At 49.0% G+C, this 23,986-nt stretch overlaps 1 protein-coding gene across 3 annotated transcripts in view; it reads right to left on the reverse strand.

The window, feature by feature from the left end:
• LOC142880242 (tomoregulin-2-like) overlaps window positions 1-23,986 on the reverse strand; it is a 93,564-nt gene that overhangs the window by 67,130 nt on the left and 2,448 nt on the right. For all 3 annotated transcript variants that reach the window (XM_076014012.1, XM_076014011.1, XM_076014013.1), the window contains exon 2: window positions 14,676-14,785. In XM_076014012.1, the coding sequence (XP_075870127.1) occupies window positions 14,676-14,785 (110 nt within the window). The remainder of the gene's footprint in view (window positions 1-14,675; window positions 14,786-23,986) is intronic.

Genomic DNA, 23,986 nt, shown 5'->3' on the forward strand with positions numbered 1-23,986 from the left:
CAGCCGCCCAATAAGCTCGCAGAATCCTGTGGGAGGCATTCAGGGGAGAGGGAGGGAGGATGATGGAGGATATTGTGTGGAGGGGCAAAAATTGGACAGCAGGATATGAAAGGGCTGGAGGAAATAAAATTTCAAGGAAAAAAAAATAAAGAGAGAGAGAGGCAAGGAAAGGAGAGAGAGGAGGAATAAGTTGGGCGACTCCAGTCGTAAAATAAGGGGGGGGCGAGGAGCAACATCTGGACGGGATGATAAGTGAGGTAAGAGCTGATAGGATTATCAGGGATCCAGGAACATGTGGCTTCGCCAAGCTAGACGCAGAATTCAAAGATGTTTAGTCTGGCAGGATTAGGCAGGCTGGATGATTAGAATTGAACATGTGTCAGAGAGTCGGGGAGGTGGTGGTGGTGGTGGGGGTGGGGGTGGGTGGGGCAGATTCCTACATGTAGATAATGTACCTGTGTGATTCACGGCGACCCCCTCCAGTGCAGAGTAGGCCAGACTCACTGCAGACATTAAAATATGAGGAGAGTTGAGGAGGATCAAGATGCTGAGGCAGGACATCGCTCCTGCAGCGGCCACGCTGCTCTTTGTGGTGGAAAAATGTCTGGGCCCGTGCACACACGCAACACATATGTATGCACGTGCACATGAACACACACACACACACACACAAACACAGACGCACCCCCCCGCAGAGACCTGACTGATAGCCTGATCCATTTCCTGTATCCATTAGAGGCGGCTCTAGATTATGCAATTCATCCCAAGGCTATCATCCACCTCTATCAATAATAAACATCTCCACCAATCTGGGGCTGGCCTCCGAGGACTCCCACGGCACCGCCCAGCACGTTCTACTTCTGATGAAACACCCCCCCCCACCCCCCCGCCAAGCCGAGCGGCCGCATTTGCTTTGCGCGAGGCTCTTCCGTTCCGCCGTTTTTTGTTTTTTTGTTTTTTTTTTCCTCCTCGGAGCCGCGGGCGAAATCTTCCCTCGCGCCTCCTCGCCGCTCATCAAAGCCGCAGTTTGATGGCGTCTGACAGAGAGGAGCCCCTCAGTGGCGTCGCCGGTGGCGGCGAGCACCTGTGGCCTGTGACAGGAGACAGAAGCTCCGGTCCGAGATCCCCCCCCCGCCGCCACTGATGTGGTCGGGGGGGGGTGAGTGACGGCGAGCTCCGCCTCGGTGACAGGACCTGTGTGTGTGTGTGTGTGTGTGTGTGTGTGTGTGTGTGTGTGACCTGGGAGCTCCAGGCGGAGTCAAAGTGTCTCCATTTTACACGTGGCTGCAGTGTTGCCAGCTTTTTGCATTTGTTTGCGGGGCCGTTCGTGTGGAGGCGGGGCTTAAAGATCACGACACGTGGCAAAAAAAAACCAAACAAACAAAACTTTCAGATTGATTTTTTTTTTTTTTTCTTTCTGTTTTGTTTCTCTATCGCTGCAAATCTTTTGCAGTGGAGATTGTGTGAGCTAACAATGCATAACGTCTGCATATGTTTTCAGCAGATAACCGATAGCCGCCCGCCGGCTCCACGGCTTTAGTGATTCAATGATGAAACCATAATGACTGGAGACGTATCAAACAGATTGATCGGAATCTCCCTTCCTAACCCATTTAATCCCACTGAACCTTCAGGGCGTGTTGGCTTTTTGGTTTTTTTGGCACCGTTTCTCACGTCTCAGGAGGTGCCGCGTGGTGTTTTTAGCATCTATTTTTTTCTAAATTCAATTATGTGCACCCCCCCCAACCTTAAATCGCAGCTTCAGGAGACCTGGAGAAATGACGTGAAGTTGCAGAAATGAAGAATCCTGCCGACTGGAAACAGAGCAGAGGCTTCAGTGAGACGCTGCAGAGCAGAGCCTCAGTCCACGGTCCACGGTCAGAATTCAGGTACTTTTCAAGGACTTTCAAGGTGAGTTGTCAGGCTTTTCCAGTACCACAAACCATTTGGAAATTGCATTGTGATAAATTCATGGCAATTTCACTGTTTTCTTTAATTAAAGTTTTGCGACACAAGAGAGGGAATTTAGTTATTCATTTACTTCCTCTCAAGTATCAGTAAGATGCTTAACTAACACACACACACACACACACGCGCACACACACACACACACACGCACACTCTTTATCTCGACTACCAGTTTGCTAACATTTTTGTTATTTAGGTTTCCTGCTTCAACATCCCAGTCCATCGACTCAAAAGAAAAAAAACAAATAAAAAGTAAACCAGGATGTTGGCAAATAGCTTCCGTTGTGTTTAGTTTCACTTTTTTTTTTATTTTATTTTTTTTTTAAAAAGCGGTCTATTGAGTGAAATTTCCATTAGTTCTGAAATATGTGTGATTACAAAATCAAGATTTTTCAAGCAGTAGAGTCAAAATTCAAGCATTTTTCAAACCTTGAAAATACGACATTAAAATTCAAGCAGTTTCAAGGATTTCAAGCACCCGTGGGAACCCTGAAACTATAAACCGCAATAACTAACTTGCTGAGGGAAAATTCATGCTGTCATACCAGCCGTCACTCTCACGTCCGCTGGTCTGGGACGTCTGGCAAGGTGAGGAGGAGAAAAAAAGGAAAGGAAACGCTGACGGAGGAAGAACAGATCCCTGCGGAGTGCCGTCACTGTGACTAAGCCGAGCTGTGTGTGTGTGTGTGTGTGTGTGTGTGTGTGTGTGTGTGTGTGTGTGTGTGTGTGTGTGTGTCAGTCCCAGGGACAGAGGGGTGTCGAGCCCTGTCGGCAGCAGTGACAAACTATTCTCCCATGATGCCTCAGCCTGTCCGCCGAACGCCTAGTTGGTCCTCGGAATGGAAGCAAAGACAAAGGGGGAGTGGCAGAGAGGTGGGTGGGACCGGGGGAGGGGAGGGGGGGGTGACCTCGGCAGACAAGCACGAGGGACGGAGTGGGTGAGACAGTGGAGAGATAGTGAGAGACAGGACGGACGGAGGTGGAGCTGCTGCTGCTGCTGCCGCTGCTGTTGTTGCTGCTGCTGCTGCTGCTGCTGCTGCTGCTGCTCCTACTACTGCTGCTGCTGCTGCTGTTGCTGCTGCTGCTGCTGCTCTTTAACCGCTCGGCAGTCTCCTCCTGATTAGGGCCTAGAACCTGAGTCCCAGCAGAGTCTCCTCAGCTCAGTGGCAGGAGACGGACCTCTGTGACAGCGTCTGACAGGGCAGCCAGAGAAGCACCCCCCCCCACCACTCCTCCTCCTCTCACCCCCCTTTTTTTTTTCCAGCAGGAGGGACGCCTGACACAATTCCTCTGTCAAGTCTCCCGTTTCTCTCTCTCTCTCTCTCTCTCTCTCTCCCTCTCTCTCTCCCTCTCTCTCCCCTCCGCCCTCGCACGACCGAGGGAAATCAGTAATGACGCCCGCCACCCACGGAAACACATTTCCCTCACAGAAAAACTCGGGACCCTCGTGCTTGGCGGCGGCGGCGGCTGACCCCAAAACATCATCTCAACATGGGCCGGCCGCGGCGGGAGCCGAGCTGATGGTTCATCACGGCGGCGTTTCACATTATTGCAGCCGGCGGCTCAGTTTGATTAATTATCTGGGTTGCCTCCATGCAAATGGCATCGTTTTCTCAAATGCCACTCAGATTAATTCTGTCAGTGATGCATGTTTACTATGCGCAGCATTTTATTGGTGGTGGAGCCGAGCGAGAGCTTTGCACACAGCCGCCACCGCTGCCGCCACCGCCGCCGCCTTCCCAAAGCAAATGTAACTGTAGTGTGTACAGTGGGGTTTTAATCAAGGGCTAATTAGAAATCAAGAAGGTTCAGCTGAGCAAAACCAAACGCGATGAAGTCATGGGGCAGAGACACAGCAGCCGCAGGATGTGTGCTTAGTGGTATTTTCTTTTACAGAACCAGCTGGACCCAGCCAATCAACCACGCATGTAAAGAAAGGCAAGAACACTGCCATGTTTTAATGGCACAACTGGATTTATAAACAGCCACCCCCCCCCCCCCCTCACCCCCCGCCTGGTCTGGCCTGGAAAAAGGCCCCTTCGCACTGAGACTCTTCTGATCTTTCCCAGCAGGGCAGGAAGTGTGCTTTGCTGGACATTGGTTGCCGTGTAAGTCACCAAACAAACATCACTGGCTTCCTCGCCTCCTTAGTTGCTCTGCTTTAGCTCATCGTGCACTTTGGGCTTTGACACACCGGCCAGAGGCTTGACTGTTCCAGGAGGTCACGCAAACAAGTTTCAGCCTGTGGGAATTCAGGCAATGAACATTCAGCAGGTTTATTCTGCTGTAAACCCCCCCACCCCATCCCCCGTCTCTGTAACATAATGGATAACTGAACTTTGCCTGCCTTCCCTATATGCAATAAAACGCAGTCCGAAATCTGACATCGCAGTTGGAATTTCAACACAAAGATGCTCCGCTAAGGTTCCGCAGGGCTTATCTCAGAAGGGTATCTCATAACTGCTGCATATAAATGTGCCTGCACAGATGGACGCAGGCAGAGGGAAGGGGGACCAAGAAAAAAAAAAAAAAAACATGTTTGTGTAATGACTGCAAAGTGAACTTGTTGCACTGCAGGGTGCTCACAGCGAGCAAAGCCGGGCGAGAAAGTCGCACGAGTGGGACAAAGTGATTATAAAAGTCAGATGAGAGGGAACCAGAACCGTCTGCCAGAGTTCCGACCCGACGGACGAAGGGTCAAACAAGAAAACAGCAAGGTGAGAAGGAGGATTAGGTCCTGCTGCGCACTGACGAAACGAGCCAGCGCTCCTCGCGTCGTCAAAGAGGAACACATTCATTGGTTTGAACAGGGACGGCGGTGGATCGAATCCCCTCTGAGCGCCGGCCAACGCAATCAGCAATGCCGGGCGACGACAAAGACGGAGAGGAGTGGCGGCGTGGTGTGTGAGGAAGCGGCGCGAGGGGAGATGACACGCACCGACGCGCCAACATCTGGGCTGCAGCGCCGCCGCTTCATTCCAATCACAGCTCCGGGGACTTTCCGTGCTGCCTTGGCGCAATTAATTTATTGTCCCAAATCAAATCAAATCAATATCACAGCCGAGCCTCGGCGGCGTTAATGAGGGCGTCACGCGGCGCAGCGGATCAACACGACGCTGGACTTGGCAGGGATTGCAGTGTACAATCCAGCCTGGTCACCAAGTGTGTGTGTGTGTGTGTGTGTGTGTGTGTGTGTGGGGGGGGTTACAGCTGGGACGTCTAGATAAAACGGAGGGACAGACTGAGTGTGTGACTGGTTCTGCTTTGAACAAGGCCAAAAATAACCCCCTTTTTTTTTTTTTTTTTTTTTTTCCAGTGGCTTGTGGTTTTGGAAACTTACAACGAAAAACAAAAATTAACGAAAGAAATGGAACCCAAACATGCACCGAGTCTACAATAAGACTTCTCCCTGGGTGTGCACGGTGCTTTGGGAAGTGCCTCACAAACAGAGGAAGCTTGTGTTCCCTCCCTGTGTGTTAATATTGATGAAGTAAAAAATATTCTCGACTTGATTTAAAATGAAAAAATTTTGTCTTAAACAAGACATTTGTATAAAACATCGATATTTGCTCAGATGAACCATGCCAGAGCCCCAATAGCTTGTCTTCGTCCGCATAAATGAGCCATTATTCATGATCACAGTCCCAGGCTGTTTACACAACCTCAAAAAAGCTATAAATGAACAATAAATGCTAATATATGGAACGGGGTCTGCTTCAGAAGCTTGGCGACGGTGCAACCTGGGCATTCATTTCCACGTGTCTGTGCAATCAAAGGATATTTTTAATCCTGCTTCATTCTGGTTTTTTTCTTGGCCAAACACAACAACAACAACAACAACAACAACAGCAACAACGACGACAACGACTGGGATAGAAATCAGAGTGCTGCAGCTGCGAGAGCGACTGCAGAGTGTCGGCCAGGTGCAGCAGGCCCCCGCTGACCGCACCATCACCATCATCATCATCATCATCATCACCATCACCATCATCACCACCATCACCATCACCATCATCATCATCACCACCACCACCACCATCACCATCATCATCACCACCAACACCACCATCATCATCATCATCATCATCATCATCATCACCATCACCATCATCACCACCATCACCATCACCATCATCATCATCACCACCACCACCACCATCACCATCATTATCACCATCATCACCACCATCACCATCACCATCATCATCATCACCACCACCACCACCATCACCATCATCATCATCATCATCATCATCATCACCATCACCATCACCACCACCATCACCATCATCATCATCACCATCATCATTATCATCATCACCACCACCACCACTATCACCACCACCACCACCATCATCATCATCATCATCATCACCACCATCATCATCATCATCATCATCATCACCATCATCATCATCACCACCACCACCATCATCATTATCATCATCACCACCACCACCACCATCATCATCATCATCATCATCATCATCACCACCACCACCATCATCATCATCATCACCATCATCACCACCATCATCACCACCACCACCACCACCATCATCATCATCATCATCATCATCACCACCACCACCATCATCATCATCATCACCATCATCACCACCATCATCACCACCACCACCACCACCATCATCATCATCATCATCACCACCACCACCACCACCACCATCATCATCATCAGCATCACCACCACCACCACCACCATCATCATCATCATCATCATCACCACCACCACCATCATCATCATCATCACCATCATCACCACCATCATCACCACCACCACCACCACCATCATCATCATCATCATCATCATCACCACCATCATCATCATCATCATCATCACCACCACCACCACCACCATCATCATCATCATGGTGTGAAGCCACGTTAACTCTCCACCTCCTTTGAAGAGCTGCGAGCTCCTCGCGACCCAAATACGAGCAATCAGAGGTCAGAGGTCAGCCACCACAAACCGGGGAAGCAGCCACGTCCAACACGCAGCGGGCAGTACAGTTGAGTGGCGAGATGGTGCTCCGTGCAAACCGCCATGAATTGAATGAACGCCGCGCCGCCTCGACGCACACGGCGGATGTCAAACGTGTATTAAGACGTCAGCGACCCCCGGCTGAGCACGAAGAGTGGCTGGGAGCGATCTGATGATGATCTCCAACTGGAGCCGTCAGTTCACATCCATCGCTTTCATTCACTCTCATTTCAATAAGAGCAATCTGGGTGAGAAATGACTGTGCTTGGAGCGTTTTTTGTTTTTTTTTTTACTCCTTGAGGGTTTTTCCACTCGCATTCTCTGAAACCGTGGCGGAAAAAGCAAAGACAACACCAAAATATAAAAATGAAAGGTCTCTGACTGGGTCTTCAGCTTTTTTTTTTTTTTTTTTTTTGCACATTAAGTCCACGTGATGGATATCACAGAGTGGAAAGAAAGGGTGAGCTTCACTTGAGGGAGAAGGAGAGAAGTGGGTGGAAAACAGCCCGGAGATGTTTGGAGCTCCCAACCAACAACTCTGACCTCAATGTGCGTCAATATTTTCCAGGGCGACGATTACGATCTTCAATTGAATCTAAAAGTGCAGGCTTTGTAGGGCAAATCAGCTGGACGCCGAGCTGCAAAGAGCCGTTAGACATCTGGAGCACTCACAAAAGTCAACGTCGCTCTTTCATCCTCACACATTCTCACAGTCCGGTGTCCAGGTGTTGGAAGGCACCTGAATGGGCAACACGAGCCTGACTGTCGTTGTCTCTTTTTGTTTTTAAGTAAAACTCACCGCTGTATTGAGTGGAACGTCTTTTTTTTAAACTCTTACTATTATACTACAAAGAGGAAGCAAATTCAGGAACTCTCACATTTGCCAGTGTTTTGCGTGAACGTGAAACGCTTCGAGAAATTGATGGCTGGCTTTATTTTTTTAGCAGAAGCGGGGCAGTGAAACCCCAGCACACCTGACGCACTCAGGAAGAAATGCGCAGCTGCCTTTAAACCACTGACAGTGGAAGCTAATGAGAAAGAAACACCACATGGCCTCAACACAAAACTGCGCCGCCGACCGCTCTCCTAAAAGTTGTGCAACGTGGAAATTGGAATTTGATCCAAATTAGGGACAAAGATTTTAAAAGGGAACTTTAAAGGCCAATTAAATAGTGGTCAGTAGCCCCGTGCGTGCGTCTGTGTGTGTGTGTGTGTGTGTGTGTGTGTGTGTGTGTGTATTGGGCTCCTGGCTTGAATTAAGTCCGATCAAAGGAAGTTTGGCAACACGACTTGAGGGTACTCGGAAAGAATTTGCATCATTCTGAAAAGTCAAATGGAAGAAGTGTAATAATGTATATCTGCATTAAGCTGCTGCCAAGGAGGAAACATTAAGAAAACACATACAAACTGTGTGTGTGTGTGTGTGTGTGTGTGTGTAATAGCTTCCATCCATTTTCATCACCACTGGGTTCTCTTTTTTAAAAGTCACTGCTGCTGTGATAATGCACCATTACACTCTGAGTCATCCGACGCTGCTTCTTATCCATATTTTCTCCCGTTTCTTTTTCATACAACGGTTTAAAGTTACTTTCTTGAACGAAAAAAAGAAGAAAAAAAAAAAAAACAGCGGCGCCTCTATTTCATTTATTTTTTTCTTTCACCCCTGGACAAGGTAGAGCTGCATTTGCCAGCAATTAGCCTGATCCGCACGCAACCTCCAGTCCGTGTCAGAAGCATTAGAAGTTTGAAGGCAATAAGATGCGAATCTCGCCGCTACGCTCTCTGGCTCTCTCTCTCTCCTTCTCTCTGTCTCTCTCTCTCGCTCTGCAGGCGCTGTTCCTGCCTAATGAGGTGTCAATTAGTTTTTATGTGGACGCTGTAAAAAAAAGTACAAGGAGTGCTGAACGGGAAATGGTTTGTGTGTCAGACGGCTGGAGATCGGTTGGTGGAGATGTTGACACGTCGCTGCAGGGAATTTGTGTTACGTAAGATGTTTTTTTTTTTTGTTTTTTTTTCGCAATGTTGTCATTGTTTTAAACTTAGGGCTGCACGATTATGGCCAAAATGATAATCACGATTATTTTTAGTCAATATTAAAATCACGATTATTAATCACGATTATTCATCGGACGTTATTCATCTCTAACGTCCCGGCATTTTTTTCGTTTGGCGGAGAGGGGGGCGGGGCAACACGCTATCGCGCTACGCTAACTCGGCTGGGGTGGGGGGTGGGGGGTATGACTGGCTTTACACGGGCCGGACAGAGACACGCAAGCGGGCCGGATGTGGCCCGCGGGCCATGGTTTGCCCGTGTCTGCACTAGGTCCTCACCTCCATATGCTGCTGTACTGCATCACATCTCTCTCTCTCTCTCTCTCTCTCTCTCTTGGATCATTTGAGGCTGCCGCTTATGCTGCAGCACTTCCTGCCGCTGCTGCAGGATTTGCTCTATTTCGGCAGCTTGATGAAGTCTTAACCTTGCGTTCGCCCCCTGGTGGTCGGATGACTGAAAGTGCTTGATTTGACATGTACGGTCGCCGGCTTTTTAAATGTTAATATCGCCGACGATCAGCTTCATTTGATCGTGGCAGCCAATATCGAAACAACGAATCATCTTTCCGTGCCAAATTCAGATAAAAACGATAAATCCAATCTTGGCGTCTGCCAGCTGATTATCATTTGGCATTAAGATCTCAAGTGGCTGGTGATTGGCTGAGACGCTCGCAAGCTTTTGTCAAGAGTGAAAATTAGTTTGTGTCAAGGATGTTGCAGGAACACGACAACTTTGATTCGGAGGAAATCCTGATTGGAATCAACGGTAAATTGTGAAAAAAAAAAAAAAAAAAATGTTTTGTGTCGTCATTGCAGTGTGTTTTTTGTTGTTGTTCAAACTGTTGTTTTTTTTTTTTTTTAAAAACATCTGCTTTCAAAAAGTCACCGGTGACCGGCGTCGCATGTATAAGAGTTTGCAATGAGAGTCGGGATAAAGGATCAGATATCCGCTCGTGCTGCGTTTCCCCGTCGGGCCGGCCCGACGTGCAGCAGAGTGGCTGCTCGTGATGTGGGCCGCCCTGTGTCCTGCCTGCGCCGGTTGCAACACTACACCGACGCCGCCGCCTCATTTTTTATTCATGACGCGGAGACGACGCCGCGATGTTTCAATAGAGCCTTTAAAAGCAATCCTGGCCGTAATCTGTGGAGCCGTTTTGTTTTGAAAATAGCCTGAAGAAAAGGGGCATAAAATTCTCAGAGTTATGTCGACGTTATTGCCTTTCCATTTAAATTTAACTACCGTTTAAACACCCTCCCTGCACTCTCACATCCCGGGCCTCATATTTTCGCCGTAATGCATTTCAAATGTGGCCGATGCCTCGTCCTTGAAGCTGGCGCGAGCAACAATTATTGCCTCTCTCTCGCACTCACCGCTGTATTTTTATTAGAGGCTCAGGGAGACGTCTGTGAGCAACCGTGTGCTCGCTGTAAACGTGATTCCGTGGACCAGGAATTAAAAAAAAGAGAGAGATTGGATCGCAAACGCGCAGACAGACACCAGCGCACGGCAACCCCGTTTTCCCTGAATTAACGCCGCTGCCGCTGCCGCTGCCGCTGCTGCTGCTGCTGCTGCTGCTGCTGCTGCTGCCGTCGTGCTTGGATTAATTTGTGCCGCTTCCACGTAAACATATTAAGGACGATAATTGTGTTTTCCACAAACTGCAGGAACAAACATTTCTGTGTCATTTAGCCTGAATAACACTCACCATCATCCACACTATCAGTGGGCGTGCAGCGGGAGGAAAACCCTCAGGAGAAGCCGCAGAGCCGCCCTCTGCTCCTCTGGGCCGGGCCCAGGCTTTACTACACACACACACACACACACACACACACACACAGCAGCGTCGGCTTCGGCTAAATGTTCCAGACGAGACCTGCGGGGCTGAGGTGTCTCCGCTGCTCAGCGCGCCGCCCGTCACACATCCCTGACTCCGACGCTCTCAGGCCGGCTGGGAAACGTGAGCGGGAAGTCATTTGCCCAGAACTTCCTTTTCCTTGACACGCGAAGCAAATCCATCCTGCGGTCCGGGGGGCTTGCTCAGCGAGCTGCGAGCAAACCCCCGACATAAATGAGCTGTGGTGTTACTGAGGCCCGGCTGTGAGAACACCTGGAACGTCTCGCCCATATAAAGTCGGACCGGGAAACCTCCTGGCTAGACCTTCTTGCTGCTGCGTTCAGCAACGTCTGCACGTGCTCCTCTCAAAATGAGACAGTGGCAAAACATCAGGGATGCACCGATACCAGTATCGGGTATCCGGTATCGATATCGGGGTCGAGTCCTCCACTCATACTCGTAAGATACCTGCCGATACCATGACAACAGCATGACAATTTTGTTGTTTAATTTGTGTTTGTACTGCAGTGAAACTTGTGACCGTCGCCCCACAGTTGGAAAAAAACATACTGAGGAATAAAATGATAGTAATTCTGTAACGTGTAATGGCCTTATTAAGCACTCGGTGGCCATGTCGGTAAGTACTGAAATGCGAGTGCTTGTACTCAAGACCGAGAGGAAGACAGAGGAGAAGCACATCATCTCATTGGTCAATGGAAAACCCTCCTTTTCATTATCTTATTTTTGCAGATTAATGTCGTCACCTTATACAAACAAATAAAAACAACAACCAAACTAGCTTTTTTTTTTCCCCTCCTGGAATAACGTCTGATGCGCTTCACACCATTCAATGCAAACAGCTGCAAAATCGCAATCGTACTTTGTGGAAATTTTAGAAACACCGCTTTTATTTTGAAAAAAAAAACAAAAAAAAAAAACAAAAAAAAAACTGCCATGGGAAGACAGCTGGAGATTCCTGCAGATTCCCAGGTAGGAGCGCGGTCGCTGCTTCGCCCACGTCGGACCGCAGCCAGTTGGGATGCGAGAGTCTCGGCCGCCGCTGTGAGGTGAATCTAATGGTTCCTGGCAATGAATAGCGTCCATTGATTCCGCCACATTAAATCACTTCCTTTTTCACACAACCTCTTGCGTGTCTCCCTGCTCAGGTTTTTTTTTTTTCCTTCTTCTCCTCATTCCTCTGCAAGAGAGTGCGCGCGCCCGTGCAAACAGTCTGCAGGAACGGCAACAATTCAGCCCGAGATGAAGATTTATGCAACGTGCACGTTTTCCCTCTGACAGCCCCGAACCAACCGCCGACCCCCAGAGGAATCTCAGACCTATTTCTCTGACACTGATTGGGAGTGAGCGATCATTCCGGGCCACGGCAACGATGGCACGGCCAGGGAAGGTCGGCGTCCGTTGGTCCGTCCGCGCTGACTGATGGAGCGACGTCATCGGGCGAGTTCCGCGCAAACGTGTGGAAGACGCATAGCCGGGTTGACCTCACACCTGCGGTAATGGGCCGCGGATGGCGCCTTTTCCCCGAGCGTCCGCTGCAGCGAGCGCTCACACGGCGGCGGCAATATCAGCGTGAGATCTCCCGGAGAGGAATGGAGCTGTAATGTTATTTATCTGCGGCACTCTGTTAACGTTCGCTCCCGGGAAAGCACGAAATTGAGATAAAAGCCGGTGACCAATGGAGTGTCGGCTGCGCCGAGCGCCTGCCTGCGACGATGACGCACCGATAAAAGCGCGGAGGGATGAGAACACACGCTACGTTCTCCGGGCTCTGCGCCGCCGCGTTCATCTGCGGCCCCACGCGGCAAATGAGGGGGGGGGGGGGGAGGGAGGGAGGGAAGGGGAGGGGCAAAACCTCGCAAATGTTATACTTAAATCAATACGCAGCGGGCTGGTTCGCTACTTTTTTTTTTTTTTTTACAGGCCCGGTCGTAAAGTTAAGTATGAGTCATTATCAAGAACAGCGCGGCCTCCCAGATTTATGCCATTAACGAGGGCCTTTCACTCGCCCGCTTCATCTGCGGCAATCTTATTTATGAATTTGGCGTGCAGTCCAGCGTCGTGACACAAGAGTTTTCACGATAAGCCGGCTTCCCCCGGGAGGGGGGGGGCAACAATGTACAATCACCGCAACCACCACGGTATTAGCATATGTCAAAGACAAACATCCGCTATATACCAGAGGTCCCCAACCACCGGGCCGGTCCGTGGGTCATTTGGTACCGGGCCGGACGGAAAGAATAATTAACTTCCGTTAAATGAATCCCGTTTCATTCATTATCTGAGTCTGAACAATTTTATTTTGAAAAACTACCGGGTTCTCTCCGTTGCGTCCACCTAACGCTCAACTCTTGACGCATGTCAAGGCGCTTGTCTCTGATACGTTACCGCGAGATTAAACCCATAAGCTAGCAAGCTAGCGAGCAACATGAGTGTCGATCGCCATCTCCTCCAACGACGGCGTGCCATACATCCACCTTTTTTTTTTTTGTCCTTTTCCTCAAAGAGCTTCTCAAAGGTTTGTTTTTGTTTTTGTTTTGTTTTTTTTCCCCCAGAATTACGACACAACCGCAGATGACACGAGTGAGTTTTAGTCACAAAGTCATAAATAATTGGATTGAATGAGGCCTCCCGCAGCCGCGGCGCCTCCGCTGCAGTGTTCATCTGTCAAGCCCTCTGTTCTCTTGGCACTTGACAGTGGCCACGCACACAACTGCCATAAACAAGATCTCAGGCAGGAATGGATCAAAACAAGGTCTGATTTGGCATCCGCTGCAGAAAGTTCACTCTCAGAGCACCGCCGTGGGACAGCTCATGAATAACAGGTGGACGGCCCTGACTCACCTGATTAACTGCATTGTAAAACATCAGTGTTGTTGCCTCAGAAGATAAAAGAGGGTGGAGGTTTGTTCCTTGCAAGGAGAACCTTCTCATTTCTCCTCACACAGGGCCACGCTAACGTTCAATGCACCGCATTGACTTCTCATTAATTTGACATAACTTAGCTTGTACTATCAGCGGCAAACAGCTGTAAAAAGCGCCGGGGTACAGACGCGGAACACGGACACGGCGTGAGCAGGTGGGGGGGGGTGTACGCAAGGCACGTGTGGCGAGAAAATCAATCTGCGGCAGGCAATGAAGGAGCGTGGTGGGGCAAACACTGGAAAAGTGCGACGGGACAAATGAGACGGCGGCGAACCCGACCGCAGAGTCGGCAATTCAAGGTAAAGACTGTGAGCACTGCGAGAGGCCCCGTGGCTCGGCACCGTGGCTCGGCACCGTGGCTCCGCCCCGTGGCTCGGCACCGTGGCTCGGCCCCGTGGCTAGGCACCGTGGCTCGGCACCGTGGCTCCGCCCCGTGGCTCGGCACCGTGGCTCGGCCCCGTGGCTAGGCACCGTGGCTCCGCCCCGTGGCTCCGCCCCGTGGCTCGGCACCGTGGCTCGGCACCGTCGGCACCGTGGCTCGGCCCCGTGGCTCGGCACCGTGGCTCGGCACCAGCTCCCCTTCCAGAGTCGCCAGGAAGCTGCTTCAAAGCACCATTCTGCAGCGTTGGTGCGGCACGATTATCACAATCGTGCATGTAGACATTTTGCTTCAAATGCAGAAAAAAAGAAAATTGCAATGCATTGTGTTTTTGCTTGCAGCCAAACACCAGGCTGAGAATCCATCAGAAGGTTCATGTTCTGCTGCTGTTCAGCAGCGATTGTTTGAGCAATATGTGACAAACCAACAGTATCGCTCTCAACCCCAACGAAGCAGCTGAGAGGAAAAAAAGAAACAAAAAGAGCGCAGGTCTCACCTTAAAGTCGCAAATGCACGTCACCATGTTCCCGATTCTCAGGCACTCCCCATCGAACTTGCACGTGTTGGTGTCGCATAAGAACAGGTCCGTGTCCCGGTCGTCGAAACCTGCAAGGGCCCAAAGCCAGAGGGACACATTAGTGAGTAAGTGATTCTTCCCGTTCAGCAACACTGACCCGAGCCACGTTCACAGTCAAAGCCACTGTCCCCCATTAGTCACGGTTCCCAAAGCACAGCTGCACCCTTTGACGACATACTTTGCTCTTTCAAAAGAACAATGCTGGTGCCTGTTTCTCATCGCGAGCTGCCAAAATGATATAATACACTATACAAAAGCACGGCTGGAGTCGCCAGCCGTGCTGCACGACCACAGGGTTCCATGTTGCACCAACACGCTATTTAGGGTGTTTGTTTTTGCGGAGGAAACTCGGAGCTCGACAGCGGCGCCTCCTCCTCGTTATGTTTTGCATGTGCGAGGCGGCGGAGGCATTTCTGCCGGGGTGAGGGCAGCCATCTCAAACAGCCCCAGCAACACGCACAGAGTGGAACCACAGTTGCATGCCTACAAGGTTTGAGACCGCGGCGTGAGGCAAACAAAGGCAAAGCCTCCTGCACTTGAAAGCGTTTGTTCCCCCCCGGTTGAATTCCGAGCAGCTTCAGCCGAGATCAAGCTGAAAATGTTACCGAGAGTGCAGAAGGCGATGGGATGCAATTTTTATGCTGCCGTTTAAGCCGGTGAATTTGACGAGAAGAAAAAAAAAAAAAAAAAAAAAAAAAAAAGGCAAAAGGAGACATTTTGTTCCAAATTTTCTGTGCTGAAAAAAACATTAGCCTCTTTAAAATATAAAGACATTTGCAGAGTCATCCCTCCCACTTTCCAGAGACAAAACGTTTCCAGCAGCATTTTCTTTCCCCTTTTCTGACAAGAAAAAAAAAAAAAAAAAAGAACCCTACTGGAATCAATCCCCTATAAGTTATGTATTTTCCCTCGTACCTGCAGCGCTATCTGAGCGGCTGTGGCGCGAGGGGATGAATTTTAAAACATACTCGCTGCAGACACGTCTACCCTCTCGTGGAAATAATGGAACTAGATGGCACTTTTGTGGCGCATAAAGCTCCCCCACCAAGTGCAATTGTGAAAACTCCGCGATAATGGATCATTTCAATATCCGTGCCTTTGGTAACGCAAGATGATGTGCAGACACGTAAAGAATTGCGTAACGTCAGGGTGAGTCTGTTGTTCGTGGATTGCAGCTGCTCATTTGGTGTAGGAGCTCTGTGACAAACAGTTGGAAGACTCACACTGTTTGTTGGTATTGGACTTCCTTACAAGCTGAGAGCAATGTTGGCCAAAAAAAATATGGGTGAACAGAGGCTGTTTTTTTTTTTTTTGGGGGGGGGAAGCTGTAACGGCAAATTGCAGCTGGTTTTCTCCGGGAGCAGCGTTGAGAGCCTCCTCTGCTAACCTGGGCGGCGGTCACATGTTACTGGGACTTTTGTATTAACACATCAGCAGCAGACTGAGGAGCAGCTCGAGAGCTCTTTCCCAAAGAACACTTTGGGGACATTACTTTCAGGGCTACCGTTGACCGCTTCGATGTGTTTCCTGTGGACCTGTGTTTTGACATCGCCTAGCAACGACCTCGTCATTGGACAGTTCAGCAGCGCCACCGGGAGCGCTGCCTGTCAGAGAATCCCGACGATTTGGCGCATTTCCTACTTTCTTCATTTCTATTTTTCCAACAGCGGGTGCCGAAAGATTTCGGAGACGACGAACGATCCGATTTTACGTTTGAACCGGCGGTCAGTCAGTGAATTCAATTCCCTCCGGTAGTTTCTTCAAATCTGTCGACGACTTGTTAACCAGCTGCGATGGCAGACGAAGCGTCGCCTCTTCTTCTTCTTCTTCTTCTTCTCTACTTTTGTTTAGTTTCATTGCGGGCGGCGACGGCCACAGTACCGCCACCTATCACCAGCAAGGAGAATTTGTCCTATGCCCAAACAGCAAGTTCATTCAACTGTCACACACACACGTCGCCCTAATTGTTTTGCAGCAAGGCTTCCCAGCATTGCGACAGCTTGATTTGCGGCAACTGCGTCACGGTAAATCACGTTCTCGTACTCATTTCATTTTTTATGTGTTTATTCTGCTCCCGATTCTCAAGTCATGGGTCAGCTGAGGAGGACGCAATTCACGCCAATCAATGTTCCCCCAAGAGGTCGCAAGCGCAAAGCCTTTGATTGAGACGAGTGGTTCTGGCCTCGGGCTCCTTCAGGGTGACGAGTGGATGCGCTGCCGCTTGCAAAATGCTAGAGTGCCACGCGGTGCACAATGAGCGCTGTCACGGCTAATTCACATTTTCCCTGCCGGGCGTGAAGTTGCTCCAACTATTTTGGGCAGATCTCACTTGATCTCCCTCTGAAGGGTCGACAAAGCTCTCGGCAAATTACCACGGGGACAAAGAGGCCTGTGGAGATTCAGTGGCTGACTGTGTGCTGTACAGACGCAAGACAAACAGTTGTTTAAGACGTCCAATTATCAGGAATAAATGCACGCTGTGAATCCAGAGGCACGGACAAACTGGGAGTGAAAGACAGCAATCCTTTATCTGTGCACTCTGGCCCTTGATTTATCCCAGCAATAAATTGCTTTGTGGCTATAAGGAAAAAAGATCATTTACTTCACAGCCCACACACTCGTGTGTTCGCTTCACCTGTGTGTGTGTGTGTGTGTGTGTGTGTGTGTGTGTGTTGGAGCCCAGAACAAAGGAATGCGTCCGAGGCTCCAGATGGCGGGATGATACCAGGCATTCTTTGAATCAAACTTGGGGTTATTTAATTAACCTTATTTGGCGAGCTGCCTGCAGCGTTAACCAAAACACCCCGACTGGAATCGTGCGGGCGTTTTTCACTGGCGAGTCGCCTTCTGGAGGAGGGAGAATAAATGTCAGAATTCTGCTCGCAAACAGCTTCCCTGTCGCACTTAAGATGTCAGAGTCAGACTCAAGGACACTTCGGCATCATGTCTTCTTAAAATGTCACTACCCATAGGTTTGGCATTGCGGCGAAGCAGGGAGGAAGACGGATGCTGCAAACATCCAGGGCTTAGCGCAAGCATTCCGGCAGCGCTTCAAAGAAGCATGAATATCACTTTGAGTCCCTTTCACTGGATCATGTCGTCCCAACACTTAAAACCACATTGGAAACCCTTGAACGCCGCTCGATGGCTGAGGTGTGGTACCACGTCGCTTCTGCCAAGTGATATGAATTAGAATTCCTGAAGACCGACAGGGCAGAGCGTTAGAGCATGTTTCATGAAACAGAACCGCCTCCCTGATGAACCCTGATGAAAACAAGAAGCAGCCAATCTAGATAACTTGTTTTCCTGAATGTATCTTTGATCCGTCGAGTCACTGCATCTTTCATCACTGGAAAAAAATAAATAAATCTTGTATTATCTCCCCTCAAGTCGCTACCAAGAGGAGTCTGGATTCATTCCTTGCGCTGTTTAACCACCTCTCCGTGCTTTCTTCTTGCTTCTCTATTTCCAATTCTGTCCTTGTCATCCATCCTCTTGTCTCCTACTGTTCTTGTATCGTCCAGGGAGCTCATATTCGTATTTTTCTATTTCTGTGGCGCCGGCATACTTGGGGGAAAAAAAGAAGAGAAAAAAAACCCCCCTGAAACTCCTACAAAGATCTGGTTCTGTTTGAACAACATTCCTACACGTCTGATCAGACGCCTCGACTGAAGCAGCCAATGTGCAACATAATCTCCAGCAGGGTCCCTCAGCTCCTGATACTAAACCCCCTCCAAAAACCACGCTATGATTAAAGTTTCATAAAGGTGCCATGACCCCGGGTTCAAACTTGTCCTCTGATCCGCCAAAAACTTTCCACCTGAGTTTGGTCGGCCGTGCGCTTTTCTGCACTTTAGCAGGCAAACACAGAACACTTGACGCAGCGATTACGCCTCTTCACCGACGTCTCATTACAATGGAGTCTCAACACATCGGCCCCTAACTGGCTAACTGTAATAACCCATGGCCCCTCTCTGCTCCCAAAAAGCCCCCCTGAGTCGGGGTGGTGGTGGTGGTGGTCGTGGTGGGGGGGGGTGCCGAGGTAATGACGCCACGTGGAAGAGGAGCCGGAGGCTAATATGAACTCGATGTTTTCCAGGCTCCTGAATGACCATAAAGCTCTCGGTGCCGGCGTGCAATCACCGAGCAGAGAGCGGTGACATGAGAGGCCTCCACGCTTGGAGTGCGCCGATGAAGGACGGCCCCTCAGTGGCGAGAGGGCCGCGTGAAGCCGTCTGGGGAGTCGCAGGAAATAGCCGTGCCGACTCGTCCAAATGACCGGCTTGTTATGATTACGGTCCTCTGCCATAACTGGAAAGAAAAATCTGATGGTTTTATTGCTTCCTGGTGGAATGGCTGTCCATCCCCATCTCTTGTTGTAACTGGGTTGAAATGACAGACATTCAAACCTGTGGCATTTTATCTCTCTCTTTTTTTTTCGTATCTTTCCTGGACAGTGAACATTTTAAAGTGGGGTGATCTTGCTCCTTCTAATGCGATTAAAACCTTTAACAAGTAAAAAAAACAAAAAAACAAAACAGTATTCACACCATGTCAGAGTCGATACAATGTGATTAACGAAAGAAAGAGACCGGTTCTCCAGTTTTCCTTTCTTCAACATTGGGTCTCTTTCAAATTAAAGACGATTGAGTCTGAAGCGCTGCAGAGTTATTGTTGCCGTTGATCACCTCAGGGTTGAGCTTCAGAGAAAATTCAGCACAAATCACCATTAGTAACTCGACCAAGCGAAAGCCTTCGAAAGCACTGCGGATTGTTTTTACGGGACACAGCGACCGACAGGCAAGTGATCACTCTCACTATATTCCAGGAATGCCTTTTGCACAATAATAAGCACACATAGGGTTTTCATCTAAATAGCGTGAATGTCTTTCAACACGAGGCGTGCGCATGAATTGCACGAAGACCTTGAAGCTGTTGTGCACGCAGCGTTTACGGTGTGTTTAGTGAGTCAGATTTCATAGAGGCCACGCAGCTTCGGTTTGCGGGATGTTTATGAAATGCATGAGATACTGAGGGAGGGGAAAAAAAAAAAAATGCTTAGCATCACATTGTCGTCCGTAAGCCCTTTGGGGTCATTTGATGTTGCTTGATGATCGTTAAGTACAAACAGCAAAACAAAGGAGTTCATGAATCATTCACGCTATCTCGTCTGACACACATCACCCTTAGATTATAGCCTCGGTGAGCCTCCTGAAGCAGTCAATAACAGCGCTAAACCGTAGCGACAACTGCAAAATAACGGCCTCCGAAATCATATGGAAATAGAAAAGTCAGTCGGCTTTATTTTGAAAGTCTCGCTTGACCTTCCCAAAGCTTGGAATGGCTAAAGTTGCAGTAGCACACAGGCAAACTTTTGTTACCTTTCATATCAATATGCACCAAGAAGGTGGAGGGAACAGGGGTGTCTTTGATGCTAACCGCAGGACTGATTTGCCATGGGTGACGCTGCACACTGAGCAGATAGAGAGTCAGACAGACTGATCTGCTGTGGGATGTTGCACGGAGAACAAATGTCAAAGGTCATTCTTGTCAGGAAAAAAAAACCCTTTGTGCAGCACGAAGTGAAAAACAAAGTTTTTGGTGAAATGGAAGAAAGAAGAAAATAAACAAACCCCCCCCCCCTGCTAGACCAACTGACCGTTTGACAAGTGAGCCGGCACTTTGCCACCTCCTGTCAGACTAAGTACGGCGGGGAAACCGAGTCCAATAAGCTGCAATAAGACGAATCCTTCCCTTGACTTTTCGCTGTGATGGCTTAAAAAATAAAATAAAAAAATACAGTATTTTGGAAGCACCACCAGGGACAAAAGGGATTCACATAGACACACATAGACACTTCCATCACCTCGGGGAGCAAATTCATTTCTGCGTCAAAATCCAAAACCCAAGAACCTGAAACGGCACTGTTTTCTATATGGCGCCGAATCATCTGCCGACTGTACAATTAGCCAAGGTAGAGCTCACTTTCGGTTCGGGGTTTTCTTTTCTAGCAGATGTTACCTGATGCTGTTTGGTAGTCCCTGTGACGAGCCGAGGCCATGTTGTGTCAGAGGGCCGGGAAACGCACACTTAGTGCCGCCGCCCTGCTGCTCCGGGAGGAGATTACAGTGGGCTGAATAATTAACGAAAACAAGCTGGCGAGCATCAAATATTGAGGAGGCGATGTTTGTATGCTAACGATTAGGATGGCAAGCCAGGCACTTACTCGTCTATAAGAGAGGTCCCTGTCAGGCGGATTCAACCTCCACCTCGCCGCCTACCTGGGGCTTCGCAGCAGGGGCGAAGTGCAGCCGGCGCTTCCTCCCTGTTTCAGCCACTGTTCTGATCAATTATTCAGGGGAATAAATGAATGATGAAGGTTGAATAACCGCGGCGGTGAGGCAGTCTTTCTTGACCTCTCTCTTGGTGTTTTGACTCTTTGTAGCTTGTAACAGGTTTTTTTTTTTTTCCCCCCCAGTCGTCGGTCATGGAGGCTTGTACGGTCCATCGTGGCGCGCTTGTTAGAAGTAGAATTATGAGAGCATTAAAACAACAACTGTGGTCCAATTAACACTAGGCAGACAGTAGGTTCTTGTGCAGATTAAACATTTGCAGCTTCCATCTTGCAGCCTTATTCTTGACTTCTGACAGCCCCCTGCCACAACCTTCCCTTCAACCTTTCAGCTCTCTGCTTAAAGGTTCCAGCCACATGTGACACCGGGTTGATCAGACCTCAGCCCTGGCAGAAGAATGGCCCCTTCTCCCCTCAGCCTGCTGCTAATTCACTCCTCTTGATGGGATTTACCCGGGAGAGGCTTTGCATATCCTGTCACTTCAGCTACCGAGGCATCGGCTGGCCTTTTCACACTTAACAGCTGCACGGGGAATAGAGTGAGGGAGGGACCGTGGCCCCTGCTCATGCATTCTCCCGAGGGAGATGTAAAGTATATCATGGGGTTGAATATGTTCACACAGGGCCGCGGCTGCAATCAGCGAGTGGTCTGATAAAAATGGGGAGGGAATGGTGGTAAATGCTGAGACCAGAAAGGAAACCAACGCGTGGAGCTCCCTCTCGATGTAAAGTGCATCTATAAAGGAACCATCAATAAGAGCAAATAAAATAAAAGATTAAGCGGTTTGGGGGGCAAAAGCCCGTGAGCCGGCATGTTAAATAGAAAGCCAAAGATTACTGGCAAGATGCCACCAATGGCTTTGACTGATTTCTGGTGTTTTGACACAACCAGCACAACCAGCACAACCAGCACCTGCCCTCACAGTGCCGATACAGTGACAATCAGTGATGTGCACTGTCGCAAAGCAAAGAAAATTGCATTCGCTTACCCGTCAATAGAGTCAACTGTGCCTGCCAAATAGAAAATCTGTCCGAATTATTGAGTGTGAATAATGAAAAAAAAAATGAACACTTCATTAACAGGACAGCAACTTTTCAGCACAACAATATCAGATCATTCAGTTGAGAAAGGTTTCGAAGATCTGCGATGCTAACGTAAGGTTAGCTAAACTATTTTAATTGCTAAAACCACATCTTGGCTACTTCATGGGAGTTCCACCCTGATCTTTATGATCTTTTTTTTTCAACAACCTACAGGAGCAAAGCAAACTGCACCAAAAATTAAATTACATGACGGCCCGCCTACAACTGCGTTGCCCCGCTGGTTTTCATCGCATTTTTAACATGCGGAAAAAAACACAACCAAGTCTTTCTCGAGCCTCGGTCAGAAAACACCAGAAGCTGCTCGCGTTGCAAAAACTTCTGTTTTTCTTCAAAACGAGGACAAGACGACGGAGAAGTCGAGAGCCGAGAGGGAAAACATTGAATAATAAATGAAAGTGTCTTTCTGTGACCCGTTTGATCGGCCTTCTCCTGGACCGCCAGCTGACCGCCGATCACTGAGCATCGATCAGCGCCCGAGCGTCCCCGCTGAAGACGCATCAATTGCCAACATGCCAATAAAACCTGGTCTTGAGATTACTGTGAACAAAGAGCCCCGGCTGAGCAACTCTCACTGTCCGGCTCCAGCAAGAGTGCAGAGTGTTTGGAGCTCCACCACCATGTGTGTTCTTTGGAGAGGTCACGTCTCTCGCAAAGACGCCTCCCGGCCACTAGGGGGCAGCTGTCTCGATCTTCAAGCGGCTACTCACTGGAATGTGTTCCGCTCATCCTGAAAGCCACGCCGGTGTGACACTAACCAGCCAACATCTATTGAACGATAACCTGCAGGGCTTTTTTTTTTTCTTCCTCATCCTCGTCCTGAAAGTGTCCCTCTTATCTTCTGTTGCTGCTGCTGCTGCTGCTGCTGCTGCTGCTGTTGTTGAGAGGAAGAAATGTGAGGAGAAATGAGATTTGGTGCCATTCCTCCAAGGAGGAATTGTTCTTTTCTTTCATCCGCTCTTTCCTTTCTTCCTGTGAGCCTCGCGTACCGTCCTTTGGTACCTTAAGCAGGGTTTTCTAGAATTCCGACGCTGCTGCGTCACCCTGATATTTGGCTAATCTCACAAAAGCAGCACAAGCCGACTGCTCGCCTCTCGTTTGGCTGAGTTGTGACTCATGCGTGAGCCGTTTTTCCTCCCGACTACATTTCTCCTCGTGACGCAAAGAGAGGACTGACCAAAGGCGCACAGACACCAGCGCATCTGACTCTGCTGTGTCAAGATCACTCTGTGTTCCTCCCAGAGGCTCAGCGGTGCTTTCAGTGGCAGTAGTTCAAAAGCGCCCCCAGATGCAGAAGCCAACTGAATCACAATGTTTGTCAAACCAGCCTTTTCTCTCTTTTTTTTTGTTTTCATTTTCCCCAGAACAGATTCTCATTCATAGTTGTTTGAAAAGCAGCGCTGCTGACACTGCTGGTACCGCATTCCCATCACACTGGCGCCCATTATGATCTGTTATACGACTGTAGTGACGAGAACTAGTAGAGTTTTTTTTTTTTTTTTAAACTGTATTTGTTTTTAAAATCCCCCCCCGATTCCCTCAAGACTGATGAACTATTTCTAGTGTTATTAAGTCACGCCTTAAGCATAAACACTTTTCACGTTACCATTCAGAGACTAGAAAACACGGAGATGGGGCAAAATGTTCTCATAATAATCAGGTTCAGATTCGAGGGAGCATTACAGGGTGATGACCAACACTTGGTTTGATTAAGAAGACTGCAGTGCTTCTTTTATTGAGCATCTATTAAGGGTTTTGTTTTTGTTGTTTTTTTGCC

This window comes from Nelusetta ayraudi, unplaced genomic scaffold, assembly GCF_046127955.1.
Source record: "Nelusetta ayraudi isolate G7.1 ecotype Tasmania unplaced genomic scaffold, CSIRO-AGI_Nayr_v1 ptg000163l, whole genome shotgun sequence".
NCBI classification, from domain to species: domain Eukaryota; kingdom Metazoa; phylum Chordata; class Actinopteri; order Tetraodontiformes; family Monacanthidae; genus Nelusetta; species Nelusetta ayraudi.